The following is a 12810-nucleotide window of genomic DNA, read 5'->3' on the forward strand; positions in this document are numbered from 1 at the left end:
TCTTATATTATACCAGTGGCGCATCCAGAGATGAGTCCGGGAAGGGTAGTGGCAATATTTAAATAAAATAATAGATTTAAATCAAATTTTCGCTCAAAGGTATTGTGACTATATGGAAAAAAATAAACTTAGATTTTTTTAGATTTCTATTTTGATTGACATTATTAATTCATTTTGTGACAATTTTATTTTATACCAGATTTTCTTATTTATACATTTCTTCTTGGGAGGGGTAATTACCCCCATTACCCCTCTCGTATATGCGCCTTTGATATATACTGGGTGTTTTTCAAAAAAAAAGTGGCTCACTCTTATAACTTTTTTATTTTTTCAGATAAAAAAACGAGATTTTGTACTTTAGTATAAGACATAAATCAGGATTGATTGACGTATTCAATTACTTTCGGTCATTTCCTGCTTTACCGGAATTGACTACAACTTTTGGATTTTAAATGGTACCCTCGGTATTTTTTTGCTTTATTCGATAGAAAATGACACTTTGAATAGAATGGCATATCATATGTCAACTTTTGACATTTATGCTTAAAAAATCGTATTTTAAATTTCAATCTAGAGTGTTAAAAACACTAATTTTTAATCAAGGAGCCTTGAAAAAATAGATTTGATCGTCTAATGTTTTTCGTGTCTTGTCCTGGCCGGTTAAAAAATGCCCAACTCGTATTTTTAATCATATCTCAATTTTTTAAAACAGAACGACGGTGGCTCATTAGCATATTTGAAAAAAGCATTTTTTATGAATAATTTGGTACCACACACTTGGTATTTCGAGTCAAATTTTCGTTATGAACCGCATATTACAGTTTCAAATAAACCATATGCAAAAATGTCAAAAGTTGACATATGATATTTCTTCATTCTTCTGTTGTCATTTTCTATCGAATAAAGTAAAAAAATACCGAGTAAACCCGATATATTTGCCGTCAGAAATAATTCAGATTGTTTACTTTAAAAAAAATGGAGACCGCCGACAGATATACTGTCTAATTCCTATTTGTATACTATCACAACTTACTCTACTAGGAAGAATGTATCAAAAATATCCATCCCTCTTGTAGGTTGGTCTAAAACTACCACGTCAGTGTCTTGTAACAAATGACAAGCTACATTCAACCTTCGTCTTTCCGAAATGGTCATAGACGACACTCTGGTATTCCTAACTTGTTCTAAACCCAATTCTTCTATCAAAAGGTTGATCTAGAATAAACCAAACTATTACTAATATCACCCTTGGGGTTATTACAATGATTTCATGTTTATTATGTATTTATACCTTTTTTGAATTTTTATTTGAAGCAAATGATATAAAAAATAGAAATAACTTACTCTATCAGTAGAATCTATCTTAAGATATCCTAGTTTTTCGGTTGGTTTTTTCAAATCATAATGGAACCTCATAATTTGAACTGCTGTCATATCTTTGCACAAGTTTGGATCACTTTGGGCATATGCCACTCTTTTTCTCAGCGATTCTTTTTGAACCCTTTGTCCGTTCAACAAAATCTAAAAAGTAACAAACATATTTAGTAAATTGTGACGATAATAATGATCTTTATCAGGAAGCTAAGAACATTTTAAGAAAAAATAATTACTTCTCCTTGAGCAGGTCTTCTTCTGCCGGCTACCATATCCAAAATGGCCGTACCTTCCTGCTCTGACGTAGCCATCACTGCCAATACGTCACCTCCTCTAGCTTCAAAAGAGACCTCACTGAGCAGGAGGTGGTTCCTCGATGCAAAACATGACGAGGAAGATGAAGGCCATAGGCTTGCTTGGTTAACCTAAATAAAATAATGTTTATTTTTTGTAACTACTGAGAAATAAGAAAATAAAAGACTAGAGTTCACTACTATAGGCTTGGTGCATTCTCCGCCGGTGCTGCCACCATCGGAGAATATCGTAAACAACTGGTATACAGGGTGTGCCAGTAGTCTAAGAGCTGGCTACATAAAAAAACCTTATTATCGTTACATGGCTAATTTTTTGTGTGAAGTATCCTTTTGTGTAGCCATTATGAAATAGTCATGTCTGCCAGCGCGATCCCGGGGCTTAAAGCGTGGGCGGCCAATCGAAAGAGGCATGAAATTTTAAAAATTATTAAAAAATTAAATTTGAAAAATGAAAAAATGATGGCATAATTGCATGCCGATTGGTGAAATGTCATATTTATTTATTTTAAAAGCCGTATGCAAAAGGGCAGACAAAAAGATCGTGACTCAATCAGCTGCAGACAGTTATACAGTACGTTTGTCCGTTCTGTAGCTACGGGGTATCCGTGAGAGGGGAAACGATATTCTCTTGATGTTTTTTTCTCTCTTTCTGCCGCAGAGAGCGCTGCGGTCTGAATTTTTTGAAATCAACTGGAAATGCACCAAACCTACACCCCAAAATACTTACTTGTAAGTGAGGGTATATGAACCCTGGACCACTGTCATCCTCTTGAGCAATATAGTCTGTCCTAATGATTGAAGGACCCTTTCTTGAAGCTGGCATGGAAAACTGGCTTTCTGCTTTGGACATTGGCCGGCTCATATGACTAATGACACTGAAATGTTAAATTTTGTGTAACCAACAAATTGAGTAACCATACAGAGGCAGTGTTTAGGCAACCTCATAGAAAATAGAGATACAATTTAGGCGCCAGTACTTATTATTTATAGATATAAATGTACCTATGATCTATGTCGTGGTGTATGACGTGGTGACCGTGGTGTCCAAATTCAGCAATGCTGTTCCTTCTGGGGTCCCTTAAATGAGCGGGGGTCAGCCCAGGTGGGTGGTACGGTCTGTTATATTCGCTGGCTAGGAGATTGGCTTCTGATACGCTTTTGTTTCTGTTCCACTGGCCTCCTACTGAGGGTCTGATGCCTCCCTGGTGCATGGCGGCCAATGGTAATGGAGAATGCAATTCCTGTAAGAAAATCATAGTCTTTTAAAATCAATTAATATACCGGGTGCGTCTTAAAAGTGTCTCAAACTCCTATAACTTTTTTATTTTTTTCAAAAAATAACGAGATTTGCTATGTTAGTATATGACATAAATTAGGATTGATGACGTATTCAATTGTTTTTGGTCACTTCCTGTTTCACCGGAAATGACTACAAATTTTGATTTTTAAATGGCATCCTCGGTATATTTTTACTTTATTCGATAGAAAATGACACTCTGAACAGAATGACATATCATACACACTGCTTATCATCTCAAAGCACAGTATAAACTTTGGTGTTGTAATTCAGCACACACTGTAATATTTTAAAAAATTAGTCTAACCCTAATTAAAATATATAAAATTTACGGAGCTTAAATAAAAAACATATTATTAGTACTAATAAAAATGTAAAAACACTAATAAAACTTAACAATTTTATTCAGTTTTTTTGCAACTCAATTACATTTTTAATGCTTTAATAATACGAAATAAATTATCTTTGCCAGAAAAAAAGTAGGACAATTTTCAAACCAATTTCAAATTGATTTCGACTTTTTATGTTCTTTTGTGTCGGTTAAATAGGGCCTTATTCGATAAATCAACGAGAGTAGTTTGTTATTGAGCGGGGTGATGCATGACCACACATTTTTAAACCACCTGTATGGTTAATGTGGCGGAAAATAGCCCTATTATCGAATAAATTCCATAGACTACATTGTATCATACAGTTTATGTTTCAATCATACCGTATAATCGAAAAAAAAACGGCGTCAAAGAGGGCTGGGGAATCACAATAATTGATGATCAAATTGGAGAGGTCTAGATAGTAATTGACATAAAATTTGTCAAAAATTAACAGTAATTAGAGGAAGATTAAAAAAGGATAGAACCGTTTCCCGACACACAAATTCATTTCCAAAAATATATTTTTTCTCGAATTTTAAACTACACCATTTTTATTAAATATAAAATAAATTACAACCTTCTTAAGACCAACTGACAGGAAGTAAATAATAAAGAAGAGTACTGGCCAACTAAATGATGTCTAGAGATTGACCTCGCTAAAATTTTCATCGATTGTCATTCCCCAGCCGTCTTTGACGCCGTTTTTTTTTCGATCGTATGGTACTTCATCATAACAATATTAATTCCAATTATACACCTGAATAGTTACATTGTACTGCTTAGTGTCGACACAGTAACAACTTTAATCATACTAAATGGCTAATTAGGGTGAGAGAAATGGTAAAAGGGTGCAGCTTACCTCCTGATGATGGTAGGAAGGATGGGTTGGCTGCATGCGGAAGTCCGGGTCCGATCTGTATTTCCGGTTTTGCTTGTACTGATTCGACGTCTCGTTGTCACTGCTGTCATATCCGGACGATCCTTCCCTGGGTCCCCTGCTGCCCAATTTCTGACCCCTGAAAGGTCTTTCATTACAGTTGGTAAAGTTACATGATATGGGATTATTTTTAGTTCGCTTTGGATGAATTTTAACTTCGATTATAGTTTTTGCCTTGAATTTGATCATTAACCTGTTGCTCTAAAATTTAATTTTATTAAATTCATTTCTAATATTTTACATTTCAAAATATGATGTGGGAAATAAGATATAAAATGGGTTTCATGGTCGAATTATTTGAAAAAGTTTCTTTTTAAGTTTTTCACGACTCTACCAGCTTTCAGGCAACTAGATGAAATCTGTTTTTAACGTTTTAAAGCAGTAGCAGCTGTTTCTCGAAGCAGAAGCAAAAGTAACTGATGGTAATTCGTTTATCAGTAGGTTTGTTCCAACCAGCATTTCGGGATCGTTTCGAAATCGTACTCGAATCGGTTTTCTTGCACTTTATTAGCATGCGCGGACTTCGAACAGTTTCGTGACGGTGCAAAAAGTATTGGAACACTTTGTGGATTGTTTTCGGGACTGTCAAAAGTGTTAAACGTGCGTGTATCGATCGGTTTTTTTGTTTAGAATTTCATAACATAACCCTATTATTTTTGTTTGCAATTTGCAATAATAATAATTATTATTCTTGAAATGGACAATCAGAATCCAGTAATTGTTGGTAAGTGTTGTTTCAACTGTATACTCACTAACTCACTTACCTATCCTCTCTTTTATGATCCTGTTATGCGTAGTTTCCTGTTATTTCATTGCAGTGGTAGAATATTTGAACATTATTTTATAAATAAAAAATTAATTAAAATTTCCGAACGATTTACTCCACACAAACTCACTCATTCGAATTCGTAAAAAATAACCAAGGCAGAAGCATCAGCCGGACGCCGGACCAGAATCAGCTGTTAAAAATCGATAATCCCTGCCAATATGCTTTAATGCGCAAGTCAACCCAAACAGTTCTCAATTTGGACCATGTACCAAAATTACCGTTCTGAAATCGTAACTACACGATCCCAAGGTAAGTTGGTACGCAAATAGGATCGTCCGATAACTGTCAAATCTTTGTTGGAACACATCTGAATTACTGCGCACGAGCGTAATCGTTGGATGCCAGTTCTGCGGCGGGTTGGAACAAACCTAGTCAAATATTTCTCTATTGACAGAGACTGGTTTATCCGTCAAACTTTATCATTTCTTATACAAAAAATGCCGAAAAGTGCCCTTATTATACAAACTTTTTATATATTTTATTTATTTAATACAAATTTTATCACTCTACGTTCATTTCTACTCAACTTACTTACAAATACTTTGACAAGTCCCTGGGTACGTCTCAAAAAGTGGTTCACCCCTATAACTTTTTTATTTTTTCAGATAAAAAAACAAGATTTGGTATGTTAGTATATGATATAAATTAGGATTGACTGACGTATTCAATTGTTTTTCATCACTTCCTGTTTCACCTTCCTGTTTACTTCAATTTTTGATTTTTAAACGGCACCCCCGGTATATTTCTACTTTATTCGATAGAAAATGACACTCTGAATAGAAGGACATATTAGCTTTGTTCGGGTTCTTGTTATTATCGATTCTGAACCGTCCTAGAACTGTGATGCGTATGCGCAGAAGGAAATATGAAGACATTATTTTATTTGCGCATGCGCTGCAGAGTTCTAGGACGGTTCAGAATCGGTAATAACAAGAACCCGAAAAAAGCTAATACATATCATATGTCAATTTTAGACATTTTTGTATATGGTTTATTTAAAATTGTAACATGCGGTTCATATCGACAATTTGACTCAAAATACCAAGTGATATCAATATATTCGTAAAAAAATGTTTTTTCCAAATATGCTAAAGAGCCACCCTTGTTCCATTTGAAAAAATTGAGATATGATTCAAAATACGATTTGGGCATCTTTTAACCGGCCAGGACAAGACACGAAAAACATGTCAAAAGTTGACATATGATACGTCATTCTATTCAGAGTGTCATTTTCTATCGAATAAAGTAGAAATACACTGAGAGTGCCATTGAAAAATCAAAACTTGCAGTCATTTCCGGTGAAACAGGAAGTGACCAAAAACAATTGAATACTTCAATCAATCCTAATTTATGTCATATACTAACATACCAAATATTGTTTTTCTATCTGAAAAAATAAAAAAGTTATAGGGGTGAGCCACTTTCGAGACGCACCCGGTATATTAATTTATGTATGGATTTAAAAATTATTTAGTATTACTTAATCTAAAACATTAATTAACAGGTATTTTTGTAGTAACAAGTACCTACACCTACTCATCGAAGAATAATAAAACAATTTTGTTCAGTTAATATACAGGGACTGGTAAAAAATTTTCAAAAAATTGTCAAAAATATAAATTAAAATAAATTAACAAAAAAATTGGCAGGTAGATAAAACATGTGAAATTAATATTTACAAAAATATATTTTTATTCCAAATCAAACAACGTAATAGAGCTGGATTCAAAATTGAACTATTGTTGACACAAAAGGTATCGCAACATCGTTGTTTACACGTAGAATTATATCGTTAAAGGTCACGTTAACACAACACTACTAAGCAAACCTTACATCACGTACTGAAAAATTGTACAGTCCTCTAATTACATTAACATCGTGTTTTGTCTTCTTGCTGGAGTCACGCACTATCTATTGTTTTAATTACGTATTTGGTACTGGGTACCACTTGCTCATTGTTCTGCGATTAACAATGCAATCGTTAGTTTTTCTGTCGTAGGTTTAATTCTTTTTCTTTTTAATGCTTGTTCTTGTTTATGCAACATACTAGTGTTTGTTTTAATCAGTTGCAGTGACCAGATTTTGAGTCAACCAACGTAGGAGCGACAAAAAAATTCAAGAACCATATTGAGGCAAGAACCATATTGAGACATCACGTATCGGGCTTTTCAGTCACAGAAAAGCTCATGAAAGTTAACGCCTTGAGTAGCCAATCTTCTCATATACTCGTCAGTGAGTAATTGCAGTAGTAGTAGTTATAAAAACTATAGTGTGATGTCACAGAATATTTGCTAGCCCTTAGACTATAAATGTAAATAAAAAAAACTAATACAAACCTTGTTTGTGGTCTCGTAGAAGCATTTCTTATAAAATGTTGAGGAGTACCACGTCCAGATCGATTGGAACTATTGTGGTTTGGTGGAAAGACCCGTGGTAACCCAAATTTTAAATAGGTATACATGTTAGACCCCAGAGCTGACCTAAAAATTACAAAAAATAATTAGGTCTCATAACTTTTCATTTTCAGTATCAGTTAAGTCGAAGTGTTAAATTTATCCATAAAAAATAAATAGCAAGTCTCACTTTGGTCCATATCTGGGATGGCTTAAAATTGATTGCACTGTCGTGTCCCTAAGTTGGAAATTGCCATAAGGCAATGGACTCTTGTCAGTGGATCCCAAGGCACTGTCCGTAAAGTCAGAATTCAAATTTTGTCTGAAATTTCAAAAAAAAAATCGTCAAAGTAATATAAATAACAATGAAAAACTTCAAATATATTCTTTAAGCCCCGTTTATACAGGTAAAACGTTAAGTATAGAGGAAGCATTATTATTATTTTTTTCATTACCCTGGAATTTTTTCACAGAAATAGTTATTATTGACGATGAATCAACCAATTTACAGCTTACCTGTAAATAGACCAGGCGTGTAAATCTTCAGAAGCAGATGCCGAAAATGCCCGAGAATCCGGATTGGATGGTACCGAGTACTTGCGTTCCATTTCAAAGCCTTGCGAGCCCCCTCCTTGAGAGGGCGTACGACTTCTCACCATTTTTGAGGCCCTGAAGTCGATGTTCTGTTATCCGATATCTGTAAAAAAAATAAAAAATTGTCATTGTGATTAACAATTAACTGAAATAACTAAAAAGACTAAAGCTTTGTTCTCATACACTGATAAAAAAAGACTTGAACTAAAGTCGTCATCGTTCTTGAAAAAAAATTTAGTGGCAAGAGAATTTATTTTAGTGTAAAAGAAAATATTTTGCCTGAAGAAAAACTCTCTTAACTCAAGAAAACTGGGTCTCTTGAAAAATTCGAAAATTTCTCTTGAATCTATTTTCATTCAACCAAGTGCAAGTTACTTTGTTTTAAGATAATAAGAAAAATACGCTAGGAATTACTTCATTCAAACAATGTGGCCATTTTTCCAATAGCTAAATACTCTTTTGATGAAAAATGATAACGACACGCAAAGATGATGACGAAGGACGGTATATACAATCAGTCGGCAGTTCGATCAGTCGTACGTCGTACGTCGCATTTCATAGGTCGCACATCATAGTACGCACGGGTTTTGTTGCTTGGAATTTTGCATAATTTGCTTTTTAAGCGCATATCGTATAACAAATTAGTGATCGTTATTAACATGCATTTGTCATTTTTTATGGACAAATTTTAGGATATATGGATTCTTTAAAGGAGTTTCTGAAAAACATGGCAATTAGAGCATTTATTTGCTATATTTGAAGGTAAGAGACATTTACCTAATGCACCTATTTAGATAATGCATGCGTGACTATAGATAGAATAAGAATAATATATAAGCAAATAATTACAAAAATTTTAGAATTTCAAGTCGTATTAAAAAACTCAAAATGTGACTAAAGCTTATAATTTTAATAATTTATTTGCTTTACTTTGATTAATCGTGATGTAACATTTTTTTGTAATTTGTAGAGTGATGAACCACCCCAAAGAATACCAAGGAGTGAAGAAGCAGAAATAACTACTATCGAGGAAAATAATATCCCTTTACTTACTACAGACCAGGAAAACCTAAATTTATCAGAAAATAATATACCTCGTAATATGCCTGTATATGATGTATAGACTTCTCTTAGATCAAAATAAATTTTAGTTGAGTCAATAGTATTCGCTATTGGTTTAAGAAAAGTGTCTCTTTAATCAAGAAATGTCCCTTTTCAATCAAGAATTTTTGCATGAATCAAAGAGACTATTGTTCTTGTAGCAAGAACTTCTTTGCATATTCATCTTGGGTCAAGAGTGAAATACTTTGGACAGATAGATTCTCTAAAGTAATTTTTTAAAGCTTATGAAAAGATAGTTAATGCTTTAGGCAAAGAAACGTCGTTCTTGGCCCTATTGAAAAGCGCCAATCTTTTGGATCAAAGTCATTTTCATTTCGACTGAGAGATCCTTTTTTTCAGTGCAAGACCAAATATTGCACAAAATCGAACATTTAAAAAACGCGTATCTACTCGTATGTTACAAAAATGCATATAAGTCCACGCATCAACCGATAACCGGTAGCAATTTCTACGTTCTAAATACACACGGAGGCCTTGAGATATCACTTTTGGCGTCGTATGGTACTAAATATCGCTTGATTCAATTCTCGTTTTGGACTGGAAATAATGGCCATAATTAAAATGCCAGTTGAGAAAGTCAAAATACACTCGTTAGCTGCTTCGCTATATTGTCGTCATTATTATTGTTCGGTCTCATTACTATAAGCGGTGACATTTTTCTTTCCAATTCCATTATTTATGTCACTTTTACTCGTTTGTTAACCGTAGCTTCGATGCTATTTTCTTCTTTTTGCGGATTTGGTTTACTTTAATCAGCTGGATTCGTATGAAGACAGAAAGTATAATATACAATACACTTGTTATACCTATTATACAGCGTGTCCCATAAATAAGTGCAAGTATTTTAACTGGTAATATAGTTTAAACCCAGAAACAAACCTATGAGGTTTTTTTGCAAAAAAAAAAAATTGATAATAAGAATTTTTTTAAAAAATTTTTTGGATTTTTTTTAAATTTTTAGTTAAAAAACATAATTTCTTGATAATATGGCAACATAGGCAGGGCCCCCCGAAATTATGGCCGAAAATTTTTAAAAAGTAATGATCATTAAGTAAGTAAGAACGAAACAAAAAAGAAGAAGAAGAAGATGGATGAATATCAATGACTAAAGAATACAAGGACATGTAACGCCCATATACGGGCTGCAGCAGAATTTGTGACCTTAGACGCCAACTTTTTAGACATAACGAATGAATCATCAGCTGGTCATCAGCGACAATTTTGGCGATTTTTAATAGTTGGTTGTGTGTAGTGAACTTTGTATAAACTTTATTACAATGGTAATTTGTTCAGCTTTCAAGTGTAAAAGGCGCAATGATAAGAAAGAGCCAGAAGTTACGTTTTATAGGGAAATAAACAGTCCCCTACACCTTTTTAGCGTTTTTTTTTATTGAATTCGATAATTATTTTTCTGATATTATATGTACTTGATATGTACTATACGTCGATACTAGTTATGTACCTTTTGTTAACATTTTAATACGTTTTTTTTCGTAATTAATTAGTATGATACCACCCGATACACCATAGGCGTAGTGAAAACATATAATATCAAAAATATAAATATCCCTTCAAGCGGCAATGTTAAGTAAAATATGTGCCACGGCACTGTTTGGAAGAATGGTCACAGTTTGGTCTCGGGTGCTATTTGTCCTTGTATTTTTTAGTCATTGATGAATATACATTATACACCCTAACCTCACTTTTCCACTTTGAAAGCAAATGTTATTTTCGATTTTCGACTTTCAACATTCAAGTGTTTAAAACAGCAAAAAGACAAGGACAAGATTTTGAATGTTGTGTGTGTTTGCTGGTCATTAACGTGATTAATGTTTGTTATTGTTCTGCTATTAGACAAAGAATTCTTGGGCTATGACACTTTAGCGGCAGAACTAGACTTGTGGCGGCAAAAATGGAAGCAGCTACCTGCAGTCGACCGACCTAAAAACGCCATCGAAACGATAATCGGACTGTAACCAGTGTATATTTCCAAATATATACATTTTATTAATGATCCTAGCAACTCTACCAGCGTCAACAGCTACACCAGAAAGGTCTTTTTCAACCCTAATGCCGCAACCGCGCATGCGGTATTCGGCGATCTCCGATCGGGGCTTCGCCGATTTCCTATGTGTGTGGATGAGGAAGTCGGAGTTCGGCGACTCGATCGGCTACGAGAACGAGCGCTCATCTCTATGTTGTTGCTATCAGAGCCCGCATGTGTAGATGGAAAGGCGAAGTCCGATCACGAGCGTTCGGTAGTTGACGAGCCCTAGGAGTTCGCTAAATGCCGCATGTGCGGTTGCGGCATAAGACGATTGAAGGACTTCCTACGTAACTCTACAGGTCAGGAGCGATTGACAGGACTTGCTCTATTAAGCGTACATAGAGAAATAAATATCGATATCGAAGAGGTAGTCAATCGTTTTTCCAGGGAAAAGACCAGTTTATCCTTTAAGATTAATAATTTTTACCTGTTACTTTTTTAAAATTTTATTTTCAATTAAGATTTGAGTGTAGCCCAAAGCGATTTTTTTATTATGATTTTTTCCTAGCAGCTTTTTTCCTAGCAACAAGGAAAATCCAGAAAAGATTCAGTGGTTCTCAAAATTTTAGCAAAAATAGTTTTTTTTAAATTTTCTGAATTTGGACTTATTTGAAAAACGATAAAGAGAAAATATGTTTCTTTTATCGAGATCTACCACCCCTTAAAATACTTGCATTTATTTCTGGGACACCTTGTATAAGTTACGGCTAAATGTTAAATGGATACTTAGCTAGTTTTAAAACTAACCAGCTACTTTGCAGACTAACTAAAAGCGCTGTTATTTTGAAGGAATCCACCTATTCTTGCAAAATAGCGGACAACCACAGCTAGTTTACATTCTAACTGGTTAGTATGCAAACTATTTACAAAATCTGGTTAAGATGGGGATTTTACCTTAGTTTACTAAAATAGCCGCTAGTTTACATACTTACCAGATGGTTTGCAAACTTTATTTTAATTGTTTTTGTTTATTAATGTTATAGTTGGGTGGAACCTTTGGTGTTACACAGCAAAATGAAACACTAAATCACCACAATACACCAAAACACTTTTACTTTTACACTGGACACGCGTTTCGCTAACCATGTTAGCATCAGCAGCAGATAATCAAGACTCAAAATATTTTGAAGTGAAAAGTAAAAGTGTTTTGGTGTATTGTGGTGATTTAGTGTATTATTTTGTTGTTAATGTACCTACAGTGGGTAGGATAAGAAAAAATAATAAATTTAATTTTCATTTAAAAAAATATTCATAAAAAAGAAATTTTAACAAATGTTAAACACAAACTGTATAGTACATAATGAAATTTATAGCGGGAAACTCTATTGTACATTAAAAAATAACACTCCTAGTTTCCAAAGCTTATAGTTAATTTTAAGGCAATTTCATAAATGATCGGTTTACTACACGTATGTACCGTATGATCGAAAAAAATGGCGTCCAGTTGGCTTGGAAATGACGATCGATGACATTTCCAATATAATTTTACATATAAAATGACAGCGATCTTCATTTCATAGCCATCGCTGACG

The 12810-nt window shown here is 34.0% G+C and overlaps 1 protein-coding gene across 1 annotated transcript in view; it reads right to left on the reverse strand.

Moving 5' to 3' along the window:
• Positions 1–12810, reverse strand: part of LOC115877745 (ATP-binding cassette sub-family G member 8) — an 89644-nt gene that overhangs the window by 10863 nt on the left and 65971 nt on the right. Inside the window, exons 2-10 of the mRNA XM_030894049.1 lie at positions 8032–8212; positions 7706–7837; positions 7459–7602; positions 4216–4372; positions 2691–2929; positions 2416–2563; positions 1611–1799; positions 1345–1521; positions 1034–1215 (exon numbers count right to left, since the gene is read on the reverse strand). Of these exons, the coding sequence (XP_030749909.1) occupies positions 1034–1215; positions 1345–1521; positions 1611–1799; positions 2416–2563; positions 2691–2929; positions 4216–4372; positions 7459–7602; positions 7706–7837; positions 8032–8174 (1511 nt within the window). The 5' untranslated portion in view covers positions 8175–8212. The remainder of the gene's footprint in view (positions 1–1033; positions 1216–1344; positions 1522–1610; positions 1800–2415; positions 2564–2690; positions 2930–4215; positions 4373–7458; positions 7603–7705; positions 7838–8031; positions 8213–12810) is intronic.

The sequence above is a fragment of the Sitophilus oryzae genome, unplaced genomic scaffold, assembly GCF_002938485.1.
Source record: "Sitophilus oryzae breed Bouriz unplaced genomic scaffold, Soryzae_2.0 scaffold_1498_pilon_pilon, whole genome shotgun sequence".
In the NCBI taxonomy this organism is placed as follows: domain Eukaryota; kingdom Metazoa; phylum Arthropoda; class Insecta; order Coleoptera; family Curculionidae; genus Sitophilus; species Sitophilus oryzae.